The 17,589-nt window shown below is 45.6% G+C and overlaps 1 protein-coding gene and 1 pseudogene across 3 annotated transcripts in view; one reads left to right on the top strand and one right to left on the bottom strand.

Moving 5' to 3' along the window:
* The window catches only part of Dhtkd1 (dehydrogenase E1 and transketolase domain containing 1), a 73,563-nt gene that overhangs the window by 42,400 nt on the left and 13,574 nt on the right, over positions 1 to 17,589 (top strand). For 2 of the 3 annotated variants that reach the window (XM_063276635.1, NM_001025720.1), the window contains exons 5-12: positions 2,424 to 2,693; positions 4,003 to 4,174; positions 4,681 to 4,879; positions 6,761 to 7,073; positions 9,348 to 9,432; positions 10,678 to 10,817; positions 14,496 to 14,646; positions 15,995 to 16,101. In XM_063276635.1, coding sequence (XP_063132705.1) covers positions 2,424 to 2,693; positions 4,003 to 4,174; positions 4,681 to 4,879; positions 6,761 to 7,073; positions 9,348 to 9,432; positions 10,678 to 10,817; positions 14,496 to 14,646; positions 15,995 to 16,101 — 1,437 coding nt within the window. The other variant, XM_063276636.1, reaches the window with a different exon arrangement.
* On the bottom strand, positions 10,775 to 11,667 carry LOC134482607 (large ribosomal subunit protein eL37-like; annotated as a pseudogene).

Genomic DNA, 17,589 nt, shown 5'->3' on the forward strand with positions numbered 1-17,589 from the left:
CCGCACACACCACACACACACACACCACACACACACACTCACACACACCACACATGCACACAGACACACACATGCACTCACACACTCACACACCACACACACACACTCACGTACACCAAATACGCACACACGCACACACACTCACACACTCACACACACACCACACACACATACACACAAGCACACACGCACACACGCACGCACAGTGGAGCCCAGCACAGCGTTGGCATCAACAGTTTTTTTTCCAGGCTTGAGCTTTGACTCCTGTAGCACAGACCACGTCTCAGATACTTTTCTGTTGCTGTGAACAGATGCTATCACCAGGGTAACTTATAGGGGAATTTACCTATAGTTGCGAACTTACATCTGATCCACTAGCACAAGGCACAGAAAGAGCTAAGTGTTCGTGGCTTGGGCTTTTGAAACCTCAAAGCCCATCCCCCAGTGACACATCTCTTCCAGCACCCCATCATTCTTTCCAATTCTTTCCAGACTATTATGCTAACTAGGGGCCAAGCACTCAAATATATGAACCTATGGGCCCACCCATTTAAACCACCACAGGGCCACCATGGAAGCCAGAGGCAATGGCTTCAAGGATCCGGAAGGCAGAGGACTTTGTGGGAACATCCTCCAGCCCTGCCTTCTAGGTGTCCTGTTAAAGACCTAGGCTCGAGTTTGGACTTCCTAAAGTATTCCTCCACGTGATCAGATAGATGCTGATGTCACCAGCATCTGTGACCCAATTGCAGTGACTTTGGCTGAGATTGATGTGATGGGCCTGGCCGACCTTCCTCACCATTCCCTGACAGGATTGGAGGGACAGTGACTTACTGTCACTGTCAGAAGCACTCCTCCACAACCTGTGTGGTGTGGTTGCCCTGGGGACTCCGTAGGACTGATGATTAGAGCAGCTTTATCGTCCCTTGCCACTAGTTCCACATCCCAAAGTCATGGCTGCTGGAGTAGTGTTGGTCTCTGGACAACTGTGTTTCCATTGCACTTCCGCTCCAGCACTACCGTTGCCATGGTGACCTGCCTGCTGGTCCCATTCACATGGTCCTAGTACCCATGTGTGGGGAGTAGCGCCAGGACCATGCTTTGTTAAACTCCATCTCGCAGGGTATAGGTGCCGATGGCCTGCATGGCAGGGCTGTGTACTGTCTGTCAGTCTGGAGTGCACGAGGACCACCACAAAAGCCTCAGCTACAGGTTCTCAGCTGCCTCTGGTCCACCGTACTCCAGATCTAGCTTCGGAAGGAATCTGGAAGCAGGTTTCTCTCTCCAGAAACCTGGGATGTTGCTTATGAGATCCTCTCATACTCCACGTGTGAAAAAACCCAACCCCCAAACAGCCTTTTAAAAATAGTCAGTGGCATTAAGATCTACTACTTCAGAGTCAATAGCAACCCTTCAATGTGGCTAAGACTGTAGACATTTGGAAGTAGGAATTTGGTTGGGTGGAAAGCTAACTCAGACTTTCGCTTTCGGCCTCGGTGGGGGTTGGGGATGGTGCTGGTGGCAGCAGAGGAGCAGGCCTTTGCTCCTAGCACTTGGGAGGCAGAGGCAGGCAGATCTCTTGAGTTCCAGGGCAGCCTGGTCTACAGAGATTTTCCAGGGCAGCCAGGGCTACAGAGAGAAACCCTGCCTCAAAAACCAAACAAAACAAAAATTTACACCTTCCCAAAATAGAATTACAAAAAGATTAAATTGTGGGAGGTTTTTTTTTTTGGTTCTTTTTTTCGGAGCTGGGGACCGAACCCAGGGCCTTGCGCTTCCTAGGCAAGCGCTCTACCACTGAGCTAAATCCCCAACCCCGGGGTTTTTTTTAAATTTATTTTTCTTTCTTTGTATTTTATGGAGATACAGTGACTGAACTCACTACTGATTAGTTATTTCAAAAGCTACACAAGACAGAAGAAACTGTTATTTATCTTGTGTTAGATTCCTCTTAAAATATTGTCACTAAGAACTGGAAGAGATATGTAGGTAGTTAGGAGCCCATTTGTAGAAGGTTTCAGTTGAGTTCCCAGGACCCATGACGGTAGGCTCCAGGGAGCTTACTGGGATGTTTGGTGAAATCACCAACAGTCACATTCCAGGGAGGTGTTTCTTCGGAAGGGTCCAGTTTCCTCTGGAGTCTGTACAGACCGGTGCTTGTGTGCACACACCCACACACAAGCTCACACACAGACAGGTAATTAACTCTAAAATTACTGTAAAACAATGTTGGCGGCCGTTTGATTCTGAAGAACTCACAGTAGTGCCGAGCCACCCAGCAGTTAGAGAGCTGCGTCTGTCTTTAAAGAATGCACACTTGCAATCACTATAAAAGGAGTTTACATACTGCCCATCTTTCTTTAAGCTCCCTTCCGACCCACTGAAATAAGACCTGTTTATACCTTGTGTTTCTGTTGTGATAGCTGATGTTCCGTAAAATGCGAGGCTTAAGTGAGTTTCCAGAAAACGTTGCTGCCATTGGTGACGTCCTGTCCCATCTGACCTCCTCAGTGGACCTAGACTTTGGGGCCCATCGACCCCTCCATGTGACAATGCTACCCAACCCCTCACACCTGGAAGCTATTAACCCCGTGGCTGTAGGGAAAACTCGTGGCAGGCAGCAGTCTCAGGAAGACGGGGACTACTCACCAAATGGTTCTGCTCAGCCTGGGGACAAAGTCATATGCCTGCAGGTACGTGGAGTTTTGGAGGCGCGCGAGTGTGTGTGTGTGTGTGTGTGTGTGTGTGTGTGTGTGCCAGAAAGAACAATGGATTGGTAGATATGGCTGGAGATTGCAGATATTTAAGAGGAAAGTGGAATGACATTTTGAGAAAGGAGAATTCCAGACTTTAAAAAAATTATTTGTGAACATTTTCATGATACATTTATTATTTGCAGCAGGCTTTAAATAAAAAGCTGCCCGCGCCAACCACCTTCTCTGCCAGGCTTCATGGGATATTCTGATATTCTGGCTTTGAGTGTTAGATATCCTTTCATTGCGATTTTTCAAACCTTTTCTTCTTATGTTATCGTCTTGCCTCTCGTATCTTGGCTTTAATGTGTGGCATCCCCTTCCTCTCTTATGTTCCTGGCAGCGGGCAGGATTTGGTGATGGGAGCTACTTCTCTGTCTCTCCTCAGCGGTAAGTGACTGGGGAGAGGAGGAGTTCAGAGGTGTGCACTGTTCCTCAAAGACGTGTGTGTGTGTGTGTGTGTGTGTGTGTGTGTGTTATGTGTGTGTGTGGTGTGTGTGTGTATGTGTGTGTGTGGTATATGTGTGTGTGGTATGTGTGTGTGTAGTGCATGTGTGGTATATGGTCTCTGTGTGTGGTGTGTATGTCTATGTGTTGTGTGTGGTGTGTGTATGTAATGTGGTGTGTGTGTGTTCTATGTTCTTTGTGTGTGGTGTGTTTGTGTGTGTGGTGTGTATGTGTATGTGTTATGTGTGTGTGTATGCTACAACATGCATGTGGAGGTGAGAGGACAGTTTTGTGGGGTCAGTTCTGTCTTTCTACCTTTATGTGGGTCTCAGGGGTCCACTTCAGGTGTTTGGGTTTGCGAGGGGAGCACTTTTACCCCTCGTGTCAGCTTGCACATCCTATTTCTCACATCCTAAGGCTGTTTTCATGCAGAATTTCCTAGAGCTGAAACTGGCCTCTTAGCCCAGTGGTGGAGTGCTTGACTGGGAAGCATGAGGCCCTGAGTTCAATCCCTAGCACAGAAAAAAGGAACCCCTGGGTCGATGCTCTCACTGCATATGTGGTAGCTATTCCTCCCATTCTGCTGCTGTAGATGCTAAAATGTTGTGCGTGCAGGGAGAAATGGTATTATTCTTTGAAAGGTACCTTCACACAAAGAAGTCCTGAAAGCTTCTGTTTTTATGTGAGGGGAGCGATAAGAGGGTGGTGGCTGGTGTTTCTATTGGGATTGTCACGCAGTTTGTTTCCATTGGAAAACCTAAGCTTACTAATTTTTGCTTCCTCCATCCGATGAATGTTTCAGGTTCATGGCGACGCTTCCTTCTGCGGTCAAGGGATTGTTCTGGAGACGTTCACGCTCTCTAATCTCCCACATTTCAGAATCGGTGGGAGCATCCATCTCATAGTCAATAACCAGTTGGGTTACACCACGCCTGCTGAGAGAGGAAGGTCGTCCTTATACAGCAGTGACATTGGTATGTAGTAGCTCACCTGAACTGCCATTGCTATGCTGTGCCATCCAGACAAGGAATTTGTAGACTTCTAGTTTGCTCAGAACAGTGAGTCTTGCTGGTCATCGCATTTTAATTTATTTTATTTAATTAATTTTTAAAATAATTTTTAAAATATTATTTCATGTATATGAGTACACTGTCACTGTCCTCAGAGTGTGGCTTTCCTGGGGTCTGGCATTACACACAGTTTTGAGCCACTATGTGGGACTCAAAGCTAGGTCCTCTGGGTCACCCCTAGACGGTGCCCTTGAGCATGCTCAATAACCAGTAGACAGATTTCCATCTCCTCCAGTGACACACAGCCTCGTGGACCTGAGACTAGTCAGCTGAATTCCAAAGCCTTCATACATAGACTACCCCTGGGTTGCAGGGCTGTGTCCCCCCTTAGGGAAGTGTGTCTTGGGAAACATCTCACGGTTGTCCATGGTAACTGGCCTTTTTTATTCTTAAATCTTGGTCTTCTTTAGGAAAGCTAGTAGGCTGTGCCATCATCCATGTCAACGGAGACAGTCCAGAGGAAGTGGTCCGAGCGACACGACTTGCTTTTGAGTATCAGCGCCAGTTCCGCAAGGACGTGATTATTGATTTGTTATGCTATAGGCAGTGGGGTCACAATGAGCTGGACGAACCTTTCTTCACCAACCCGGTCATGTACAAAATCATCAGGTACAGTTACAAGTTTTCCTTCAATACCATGCTAGCCCTCCTCCTCCTCCTTCTCCTCTTCTTCTTCCTCCTCCTGGTTTTCCTCCTCCTGTTTTTCCTCCTCCTCCTCTTCCTCTCATCATTATCATCAATCAATCAACGGCTCATATTTTTGGTAATGAAGATTCAACTTAGAGCTGTGTGTATGTGTGTGTGAGTGTGTGTGAATGTGTGCCTGTGTGTGTGTGCCTGTGTGTGTGTGCCTGTGTGTGTGTATATGTATGTGTGTGTGTGTGACTGTGTGAATGTGTGCCTGTGTGTGTATGTGTAAGTGTGTGCCTGTGTGTGTGTATATGTGTGTGTGTGTGAATGTGTGCCTGTGTGTGTGTGCCTGTGTGTGTGTATATATATGTGTGTGTGTGTGTGTGAATGTGTGCCTGTGTGTATGTGTAAGTGTGTGCCTGTGTGTGTGTATATATGTGTGTATGTGTGTGTGAATGTGTGCCTGTGTGTGTGTGTGACTGTGTGAATGTGTGCCTGTGTGTGTATGTGTAAGTGTGTGCCTGTGTGTGTGTGTGTATATATATGTGTGTGTGTGTGTGTGTGTGACTGTGTAAGTGTGTGCCTCTGTGTGTGTGTGTGTGTGTGTGTGTGTGTGTGTGTATACACATGTGTGGACAGCATGTGGTGATTGGTTCTCTCCATGATGGTCGTTTGATTAATACCCAGATGTTCGTGGCAGCTGAACTTGCCAGCCATTCTGCATTCCTGTCTTCTCACAGATACTTTGAAGGGGGATGAGCACATAAATCGCGCCTGCCCTAGAGAAATCGTAGTGATCATCTTTCAAGGCCCAGGAGTGCCCCTTACTCCTACACACTTCTCTTCATTAGGCAGAGAAAGGGCAGCTTTACTTCCTTAGCGATTAGCAAGACTAGGTAAGAGGACTTGGGTAAAACCTGATTGAGGCTAGTTAGTATGACTGACAGGATTAGGAGTGGGACTTCCATGGTTCTTTAAACTGCACTCAGGTACCTCCTTTTACCTTGAGAGGAAGTAGCTTGAGAAATTCTTTGTGTGTGTGTGTGTGTGTGTGTGTGTGTGTGTGTGTGTGTAAAGTAGAAGCATCCTCATTAATGCCAGGTACCTCCTGTGTCACAGGATTTTTCAGTGGCCTAGAGTTGACCAGTTAGGTTAGATTAGCTAGCATCCCCAGCAGTTTTATTTGAACGGATGTGTGTGTTTATCAGTGTGAATCTGTGTGCATGTGTTTGTGAGCAGGTTGAGATATGTTTGTGTGTGTGTGTGTGTGTGTGTGTGTGTGTGTGTTTATCAGTGTGAATCTGTGTGCACATGTTTGTGAGCAGGTCGAGCAGGTTCCCACAGAGGCTAAACGAGGGGGTCTGGTTCCTTAGAGCTGGAGTTACAGGCATTTGTGAGCCACCTAACATGGATGCTGAGATCCGAACTCAGATCCTTTTGAAAGAGCAACAAACACGCTTAAACTCTTGAGGTGCATTTTTAAAAAGTAAAAACGCCAGTCTCCTTCAGTATTTAAAAATAACAATTCTGAAACATTTAATATATTACAGTGTCTTACAGCTGCTGTCTCTATGTAGTTCTAGAACTTTTTTTTTTAAAGAATTATCTATTTATTCTACAAGTAAACTGTCTTCAGGCACACCAGAGTTGGGCCCCAGATCTCATTACAGATGGTTGTGAGCCACCTTGTGGTTGCTGGGATTTGAACTCAGGACCTCTGGAAGAGCAGTCAGTGAGCCTTAGTTGCAGAACTTTTAAGGATAATAACATCCTGCAATGCCTTTGGCAATGATTCTTTCAGAACTGTGTGCACTAGGTCAACCCCGTCTCTATTTCCCACCACCCATTTCTTTCTAACAGAGCTCGAAAGAGCATTCCTGATACCTACGCAGAGCACCTCATCGCCAGCGGACTCATGACGCAGGAGGAGGTCTCCGACATAAAAGCCTCCTACTACGCCAAGTTAAATGGCCACTTGGCCAATGTGGCCCACTACAGCCCCCCGGCCCCGCACCTGCAGGCCCGCTGGCAGGGCCTGGTGCAGCCAGCAGCCTGCGTCACCACCTGGGACACGGGCGTGCCGCTGGAGCTGCTACGGTTCGTTGGCGTGAAGTCCGTGGAGGTTCCAGAGGAGCTGCAGTTACACAGCCACCTGCTAAAGATGTATGTTCAGGTGGGAAGCCTTGACGGGACCCCTCGCTGCTTTCCATTTTCCTCTCAGCGAAGAAACCGATGCTGTTCTGATGTTTCCAGTTGTGGAGAAATATTTATCGTATGTTACTGGGTTGTAGCAGCTGATCCCCCGTGCTGGTTTTGGAACTTTGGTTCAGTTGGTTTGGCTTTTCTTCATTTCTGTTCTTCTCTATGGGATTTTAGGTATGGTGAGCACATTATATATATATACACACATATACATATATATATACATACATATATGTATATATATGTATACACACACACACACATATATATAAATGCATGCTCATTAGAAAAATACAGAAATATGGCTGATTGTTCCAGTGAACAGAAAACACTATAATTCTTCCAGGAAGCTTAAATAAAGTAATAAAAATCAACTCACATACCCCAGGGATGGCCATTTATACCCTTAAGCATACTAAGGTTTTAGGTACTGTCTTTTATATTTAAAGTCACTGGTTTGCCAGTGACTGATAGGTTTTGTTTTTTTGTTTTTGTTTTTGTTTTTGTTTTTTAACAGTGTGGGACTTTCTGTTGTTAAAATTAGGAAAACAAAGAGTTAAAGATCTTTAGCTTCCCTAGGCATGGATATAGAAGAGTGGTTTTCAACATGTGGGTCGTGGCCATTTTGGGGAGTCAAACAACCTTTTTATGGTGGTCACCATCAAAAACACAGATATTTATATCATGTTTCATAACAGCAGCAAAATTACAGATAAGAAGCAGCAACAGAAATAATTATGGTTGGGGTCACCACAACATGAGGAACCATTAAGGGTCGCAGCATTAGGAAGGTTTAGAACCACTGATGTAGGACCTGTGCCTTCTGAATCATTTTAAAACCCTACCTTTGTTTTTAAGTTTTTATTTTAGCAGAACCGTTTAACGTTTTTAATGTTTTTAATTTATTTTTATTTTGTGTGCATTGGAGTTCTTCCTGCATGTGTGTCTGTGTGAGGATGCCAGGTCCCCTGGAACTGGAGGTACAGACAGTCGTGAGCTGCGTTGTGGGTGCTAAAAAAAATCGAACCCAGGTCCTCCAGAAGAGCAGCCAATCCCATCTCTACAGCCACGTTTTAGCAGGATTCTCACAAACAAAACACACCATCTAGTTTACATAGAAAATGTGACGCTGGGGAGATGGTCTTGCAATTAAGAGCACTAACTGCACTTTCTTAGGGTCTGGGTTCTGTTTCTGGGACCCACGTGGTGTCTAATAACCATCTGTAGCTTCAGTTTCCTTGTTCTGGTCTCTGTGGGCATCAGGTATGCATGTGATCTACATCCGTGCATATAAGCAGAGCGCTCATACACACGAAATAAAATAAAAATACATCTTTAAAAGTAGAAATAGAGAATTAGAGGTTTCCTCTCCCTTTCCATCACCTCACACCTCAGCAGAGGTGACTCCTTCCTGAGTACATGCTTCTCCTGCCTGCTTTAAAGCCACATGACACCCAGAGTATTTGTCTACCAGGTGTAAAGCCCTGGGTTCAGTCCCCAGTGCTGGAGAAAAAAAAAGACAAAGAGAAGAAAAAGACAGAAAAGGATGTGAATTCTTTTAAAGATTGTTATTTTTTAAACATTTATTTATTTATTTATTATATATAAGTACACTGTAGCTATCCTCAGACACACCAGAAGAGGGCATCAGATCCCATTACAGATGGTTGTGAGCCACCATGTGGTTGCTGGGACTTGAACTCAGGACCTCTGGAAGAGCAGTCAGTGCTCTTAACCACCGAGCCATCTCTCCAGCCCCAAGAATTATTTTTAAAATTAGATTTATTCATATTATTTTTCATGTGTGACTGTTTTGTATACATATGTGTCACCTGTATGCATGGCACCTACTGAGGTCAAATAAGGGTATTAAGCCCCCTAGAACTGGAATTATAGTTGTGTAATACCATATGCACATTGGGAATTGAACCTGGGTCCTCTGCAAGAGCAAGAAGCATTCGTATCCACTGAGCCATCTCTCAGGCTATAGAGTTTTAAAAGTTTGTTTTAGAGCTGGAGAGATGGCTCAGCAGTTAAGAGCACAGACTGCTCTTCCAGAGTTTAATTTCCAGCAACCACATGGTGGCTTACAACCACCTGTAATGGGATCTGATGCCCTTTTCTGGTGTGTCTGAAGACAGCTACAGTGTACTCACATACTCACATACATAAAATAAAACCTTAAAAGTTTGTTTTATTCTCTTCCTCTTAATTTTTTTTTTTTTTTTTTTTTTTTTTTTTGCAGTCAAGAATGGAGAAGGTGAAGAATGGAACCAATCTTGACTGGGCCACCGCAGAAACACTTGCCTTGGGCTCCTTACTTGCTCAAGGTAAGACATTTCTCTTTAGCTTCTTGGCTAGCAGAAAATGCTCTGAGCGCCCTGAGTTATATGTGGTCTTTGGAGTTTCAGTGGCCTCTTGTCACTTTCATGGATTAGAGGGTTTCTAACCTGAAGGTGCTCCTTGGTTAGAAGGCATGCTAAGCACTTTCACCAGAGTATAGGCAAAAGTGCAGTCACAACTAGAATTCACAGGGCTCACTTGTGGATGTGCTGAGGATAGTCTTTAAAAACTGTAGGGCCAGAAATGACTCTCCTTTCTTACCAATATCACACTTACTATAGACCTTCTATATAGAAAAGGTACACACACACACACACACACACGCACACTCATACACACACTCACACACACACTCACACACACTCACACACACTCACACTCACACACTCACACACACTCACACACTCACACACACTCACACATACTCACACATACTCACACACATACACACACTCACACACACTCACACTCACTCACACACTCACACTCACTCACACACACACTCACACACACACTCACACTCACATATACACTCACATATACACTCACACACACACACAGAGGGAGAGACAGAGACAGAGGCAGAGTTTCTTAGTGCTTTTAATGATATGTGTTTGTGAGTCTCTGTGAGTGTGTACACACACTAATGTCCAAGAAAGTCAGAGTCTTCAGATCCCTCTGTAGCTGGAATTACAGGCAGTTACAAGTCACCTTTTATGGGTGCTTAGAATTGAACTTGGAAGAGCAGCAAGTGCTCTTAACCACTGAGCCATCTCTCCAGCATCACGGAAGATATATTTATTCTAAGAGAACATCTCAGAGTGAGCAGTGTATAAGATATCAAATAGCTGTGTGTGGCAGTACATTATTTTACAAGTTTTTAAAAAAATATTTATTTATTTGTCATGTATACAGTGTTCTGCCTGCATGTGTGCCTGCCTACCAGATGAGGGCACCAGATCTCATTGTAGATGGTTGTGAGCCACTATGTGGGTGCTGGGAATTGAACTCAGGACCTCTGGAAGAGCAGCAGCCTCTGAGCCATCTCTCCAGCCCAGCAGTACATACCTTTAACTAAGCTCCCCAGGAGACTGAGCCCAAGAGTTTAAGACCAGTGTGGACAGCGTTGGTAGATCTTGTCTCAAAACACAAAGGACACTAGGACTAAGGCTTGTTTTCATGTTGGTTATGCACAGCAATCTGCTTTTCTTCCCCCGCTTGCTTGTCTTCAGGTTTCAATGTTCGTCTGAGTGGCCAAGATGTTGGCCGTGGAACTTTCAGTCAAAGGCATGCAATGGTGGTTTGCCAGAACACTGATGATGTCTACATTCCTCTGAACCACATGGACCCTAACCAGAAGGGCTTTCTGGAGGTAAGACATTTATATATCAAATCTATGTATGGTTGCACCAACCAGTACAGTTATTTTGGGGAACGGAGTCTTATAGAGTCCAAGCTGCCTTCAAATTCCCTTGTGGGTAGAGATAATGTTGAGTTCCTCTCCAGTCTGTCTTACCGCTCAAGTACTGGGGATTCCGGGCATGCGACCCTGCGTGGCAGGTAGAGGATTCTTTGTTGTCGTTGTTGTTGGTTTCGAAACCAGAGCATTTATTTTATGACGGATTGAAATCCTCGAGATGAACTGGATGCTGCCACAGTTGCCCTCCTGGGTTTAGGTGTCCATGTCTGCATCTGTGGTAGACAGTCTTTAGGTGCCTCTTCTCCAGTCCCACGAGTGTTTTGTCTCTTAGCCTTGGCCCTCCAGTTACACTTTCTCTTGCGTTTGGCAAGGCGGCCATATTTGTTACAGGTCGACTTCTGAGGGTGGTAGGCCTTAGAGCCACATCGGCGGCACAGCGTGTGTGTCTTATTGAGACTCTCTCTGAAGGATGACATTCCTTTCGTCATCTTGCTTCTACTGGCAAGGCCAACGAGACCAGAAGAGTCAGGCAGAAGATTCTTAAAGCAGCCGAATTCAGATGTCAGAAACTTTGTGTTTGATACTTTTTTAAAATAGAGGAGTGCTGAGTGGAAGGCCACGGAGGTCTGTAAACTTGGAGGGAACTAATGAGAGCCACACTGGAGCTGGGATTGAAGGCTAGAGTGATTGTCCTGGCTGCCTATCTGTTGTTAGGTCTCATCACGTAGCTGGGAAGTCAACATTGCAGTCTGTAAACTGTTGTGATCAGTTAAGGTCCATCAAGGGTGTGCACAGGAAGCCAGCATCTCTAGTGTGCTAAACCACACAGAACACAGTAGAAACACTTCCTCCAGGTGCTCTTGCTCCACAGGCATTTCTTGGGATTTTTTTAAGGTCTTAAGAACATGTGCCTTTGCATTCTTGTGTCTCCAACAATTACCTTAGCGAACAGCTCATGATATTTATGGAAACTGATTATTCCTTTAAAGTAAATTTAGTAGTCCACCGCCTTCTCTCCAATTGTAGGTTTTGGTTTGAGAATATAACCTGTGTGTTTGTTGGGACTGGAGAGAGAGCTTGGTCAGTCAGTCAGGTGCTTCTGATGCAAGCATGAGTTCATTCCCAAGCACCCAGTAGAAAGCCAGGCACGGCAATCCCAGCACTAGGGAGGGAAAGACACGAGGATCCAGAGCCTTACTCGTCAGCCAGTCTAGCTGGATCTGTGAACCTCGGGTTCAGTGAGATCCTCTACCTTCAAAGGTGGAAGAAGATGTGGGTTTCAAGACTGTCCCCTCACTTGAGCTTGGTGAAAGCTCTTTAAGGAGACAGAGCTCTTTCTTTAACCTTTTCTGAAAACTATCTTTGGATCAAGACAGATTTGTGAACTGGGGAAGAAGTGTTGAGCCTGTGTGTTCCTCCCCCACAACCCCCCCCCACCTCAAATTAGGTTTTCTCTGAAGTGTGATTTGATAGTTAGTGTCAGTTTTGGTACATCAGAGGGCCAGGGCACATGGCTCAGCTCCTGCTTCATCAGCTGGAGTGAGGTTCCAGGACAGGTTGGGCTACAGCGGGAGACCGTTTCAAACATAATTCTTGGTCAGACGAATGCAGAATTGATTTTTTTTTTAAAATTGGGTATATATAAGGAATGTTTCCTTCATCATTAACCATTTGAAAGCAGATTTCCAACCTGACATCCTGCAGTGTGTGTTTGCTTCAAGTAAAGACATTCTCCTCCATCCCTCAACACACCCAGAGACACTTTTCTCTGTCCTTCTTGAGACTGCTTTGGAATCTTGCTGCATTAAGCACTAACAAGGCGTTTAGTGTGTTCTGTTTTGTCAGTGCTAACATGACGGCTCTTTTGTTCTATACAAATCGGACGCTACAGTACCAGGTCTAAACACAGGTAGGCTTTTAGATCATAACTTTTCCAGCTTTGTTTTATGACACCTTTGAAAAATTATGTGGCAATTTTAATTTCTGTTTAAAAGTATACCATATGAGAAATAAATCGTTTTCTTTGTTTGTTTGTTTCTTGTTTTTTGAGACAGGATTTCTCTGTGTAGCCCTGGCTGTTCTAAAACACACTTTGTAGACCAGGCTGGCCGTGAATTTAGAGATTCACCTGCCTCCGCCTCCTGAGTGCTGGAATTAGGCGTGCACTATTACCACTTGGATTATCTTGCTTAATCTTTAATTTTACTACGTTTTAGAGTGTGTATGTATATGTGTGTGTGAGAGTGTGTGTGTGGGTGTGTGTATATGTGTGCGTGAGTGTGTGTATGCATGTGTGTGCATATGTGTATATATGTGTGTATATATGAGTTTGTGTGAGTGTATGTATGTATATATGTCTGTGTGTATGTGAGTGTGTATGCGTGTGTTCGAGTGTGTGTATGTGTGAGTGTGTATGCGTGTGTCCGAGTGTGTGTATGTGTGAGTGTGTGTGTTTATGCATGTATATGTGAGTGTGAGTTTGTGTATGTGAGTGTGTGTATGTTATATGCATGCATCTGTGAGTGTATATGTTGTGTGTATGAGTGTGTATATGTATGTGTGTATGCATGTGTGTATGTGTTATATGTATGTGTATGTGTTGTATGTATTTGAGTGCATGTATTCGTGTGTGTGACTGTGTGCATGCGTGTGTGTGCATGTGCGTGTGTGAGTGTGTGTATACGTGTGTGTAGGTGAATGTGTATGTGTGTGTGTGAGAGTGTGTGTATTTGTGTGAGTGTGTGTATGCATGTGTGTGCATGTGTGTATGTGTATACATGTGTGTATGCATGTGTGAGCGTGTGTATGCATGTGTACATGTGTATGTATGTGTGTATGTATGTATGTGTATGTGTATATGTATGTGTGTGTGTATGTGTTGTGTGTATGTGTGTATGTATGTGTGTGTATGTGTATATGTATGCATGGGTGTGTGTATGTGTTGTGTGTATGGGTGTGTGTATGTATGTGTGTATGCATGTGTGTGTATATGTGAGTATGTGTGTAAATGCGCGTATATGCATGTGTGAGTATGAATGTGTGCATGTGTATGTATGTGAGTGTGTATATGTGAGTATGTGTGTAAATGCGCGTATATGCATGTGTGTGTATGGATGTGTGCATGTGTATGTGAGTGTGTATATGTGAGTATGTGTGTGTAAATACTCCTGTGTGTGTGTGTGTGTATGTGTGTGTGTGTGTGTGTAAAAGGACATCTTTCAGGAGTTGGTTCTCTTCTGGGTCCCAGGGATTGAACTCAGGTTGTGAGGCTTAGTGATATCTGCTCAGCCATCTTGCTACCTGTCCCCTTCAAGTAACCCCCCTCCCCCATCCACATTTTTGATGGCACTGGGGATTGAACCCAGGGCCTTGCAAATACTGTGCCATTTTCCAGCCTTGTGCTACTTACTCTTGAAGGACATCTTAAAGGACTGTGCTGCAGTGCCTTCTCTTTTCCTCTCTGTCCTCACTTTCCCACATCAGAGACACTGAGCGGTCAGCAGAGACACAGGAAAGGAAGGACGAAGAGTGAGAGCAACGCTCCCTCCAAGCCCCTCCTTCTGGGAGGTTTGTGTCCCTGCAAAGCTTTACTACACTAAGTCTCTGCACGTTTCTCCCCCTCGTCATTAGGTTAGCAACAGCCCGCTGTCAGAAGAGGCTGTCTTGGGATTTGAATACGGGATGAGCATCGAAAGCCCAAAGTTGCTGCCCCTCTGGGAAGCTCAGTTTGGCGATTTCTTCAATGGAGCCCAGATCATCTTTGACACATTCATCTCTGGAGGTTGGTGTTAGCGAGTGGCTAGGTGTTGGCTGGTTCTGGTCTCGCATCATAAGTGAATGGAAAGGGGTCACCGCTGCCTCTGATATTCTCTGTGCCGAGGTGTCCCCAGAGAGTTTGGGGAATCACCCTTTTATCTAGAGCCACGTGCCAGACATCAGGCAGTTTAATGAGCTTCTGGGAAGAGTATCTTAGCCGGTTTCCAGCATGTTCACGTCCCCCACGTCTTGAGGAGTGTGTCTGGCTGCAAGGAGCAGAGACGGACCTCCTAACTATGTGGCTGATATGTGGAGAAGCATAATTAACCAGAACTCTGTGGTGACATGGTGATACCATGTGGTTCGGATCGATGATTCCTGTGAAATCTGCAACTTTTCAGACGGAAGAAAAGTGTTTGAGGGACCTAGATTATGACGCATTCATAAACTACATTTTGTGTGTTCATGAATGTGCTGGTATACATGTATGTGTGGTGTACATGTGTGTGCAAGTGTACATGCATATGTGTGGGGGTAGGAACATATGGATGCCAGAAGTAAACCTAAGGTGTTATTTTTCAGGATCGAGCTACCTTGTTTTGTTTCTAGTGTTGGTTTTTTGAAACAGGGGTTCTTTGTGTATCCATGGCAATCCTGGAACTCTGTAGACCAGGCTGGCCTCAGACTCACAGAGATCCACTTGTGTCTGGTTCCAGAGTGTTGGGACTAAAGGTGTGCGCCACCACTGCTGGCTCCACCTTGTTTTTTGAGATAATCTCTAACTCTACCTAGGACCTACCTCTGAGGCTAAGGTAGCTGGTCAGCAAGCCCCAGGGATCTACCTTTCTCTGCTCTCCTGGCTTCTCAAGATTACAAGTGTGCACCAAGTCCGGCTCTTCATGTGAGTGCCGGGGATAGACCTCATGTCCTCATACTCACGCAGCAAGTCTTTTACAACCTGAGCTGCTTCCTCTGCCCCCACAGACTGTTCTCAAGTGTCTACAGCTCTCTATTTAAAGACAGTGACCAATGTTGTACTGTGAGCATGACAGGAGCTGCTTGTCTTTGCTCAGAGTTGTTCAAGAGTGAAGTCAGAGTGCCATATGTCCCAATCCCAGGGTTGTCTGAGACCCTGGGACGTTTGCCATTGAGTCGGTCTCCTTAGTCACTAAAGCCCAAAGCATTCGATGTCACAGACTCGCACGTTCAAGTGGGTGTCTCTATCTAAGTGCAGAATTGCCACGTTAGGAGATGCATGTGACGAAAGCCGTTCGGAGGCTCAGAAACCACACTAGCATTTTGTTCTATCCCCCCAAGCCCTGTCCGTGTGTGCTCCTGCTTCATCGAGAAATCCCCATCTTGTGCTTTCCCAGGCGAGGCCAAGTGGCTCCTGCAGAGTGGCCTTGTCATCCTCCTTCCACACGGCTATGATGGAGCCGGGCCTGACCACTCATCCTGTCGGATAGAGCGCTTCTTGCAGGTATGTACGTGGGATACCACTCGATTCTAAAAGAAGTTTCCCATTCCCAAGGTGCTTTGCTCTTTCACATACTACCTCTGTAGCAGCCTCACGTGCATTCTATCCGTAAGATTCTACAGCTAAGTGAGACCAACTCCATGCAATGTGAATTCTCCTTGGAGTCGTCATGCCTCAGCCTTCCTAGTCACAGTATCAAAAAAATAAAGCGTCAAATAAAATAGATCCTAGAGCCAGGCATGGTTGTGCATGACTGGGATTTAAGCTCTCAGGAGGCTAAGGAGGGATGATTTCCTTTAGCTTTGGAGCAGACGACAGGTATATAGGAAGATAGGGTCTAAAATAAGGGAGGGGGATAAGAGGCGGTTGAGGAGACAGCTTAGTAAAATGCTGGCTGTTCTATATTTAAAAGTCAGGCAGGCATGTGATAACGAAGTCCGTGAGGCAGGAGACAGGAGGATCCCTGGGGCTTACTGCTAGCTGTGCACACATGTGCATGCGCAGATACACACACGTGCACACATGTGCAGTGCAAGCATGCACACCAAAACACATGTTCACCTATATAAACACCCACCCACACACGTATGACACCCACACCCACACTCACCCCCCCACATGCACAGACACACGTACATGGACCCACACACATGTTCACCCACATGAATACCCACAATCACAGCAGAAGGAATTCGGATTGGAGGCATAGCTCAGTGACAGAGTACTTGCGTAGCATGCGGAAGGCCCTCATTCCATTCCTAGCACCATATACATGATTTGGGGTGGTGGGGATGTGGGGGTGGAGTAGGAGGAATAGCAGTGTTGGTGATGTAGAGACTGCAAGTCACTGGCCGGCCTGTCTATTCCAGTCAGTGAAATCCTGGTTCAGCCAGAGACCCTACTTCAAAAATTAAGTGGAAAGCCACTGAGGAAGTTACCCAGTATTAACCTCTGGCCTCCGCACACACAGGCACACACACAGAGGCACACACACACACACACACACACACACACACACAGACCTGTTCCCTAAACCAGGCAATGGAATTTGGGTGAGGCCTGTGGTAAGTGATGAAGTCCTAAGGGTGGGGCTCTTAGGGTTGGGGATGTCTTTAATAAAGGGCTTCCTAGCTCCTTACTAGCCATTCCCACCCAGAAAGGACACATGAGGAGACCATGGGGGGAGTCAGGGAAAGGGCCCTAATCAGACACCAAGTTTACTGCATAATCTTGGACTTCCCAGCCTCATAAATGTGAGAGATAAATTTATATTGTTCCTACGTAACCTGGAATCAGGAACGGTTGAGTACATTTAATTCTAACATTCAGGAGGTAGAGGCAGGAGGATTAGAGAAGTTCCAAGCTATCCTTGGTAAAAGTCTGAGGCCATCTGGGCTGCTGGGGCATCACAGGTACTGAGGTGGGACATAGAGTTGGAAGAAGGCCAAAGACTGATGATCTATGGCCTCGTGACTCCCTCTCTCTCACTAT

The sequence above is a fragment of the Rattus norvegicus genome, chromosome 17, assembly GCF_036323735.1.
Source record: "Rattus norvegicus strain BN/NHsdMcwi chromosome 17, GRCr8, whole genome shotgun sequence".
NCBI lineage: Eukaryota > Metazoa > Chordata > Mammalia > Rodentia > Muridae > Rattus > Rattus norvegicus.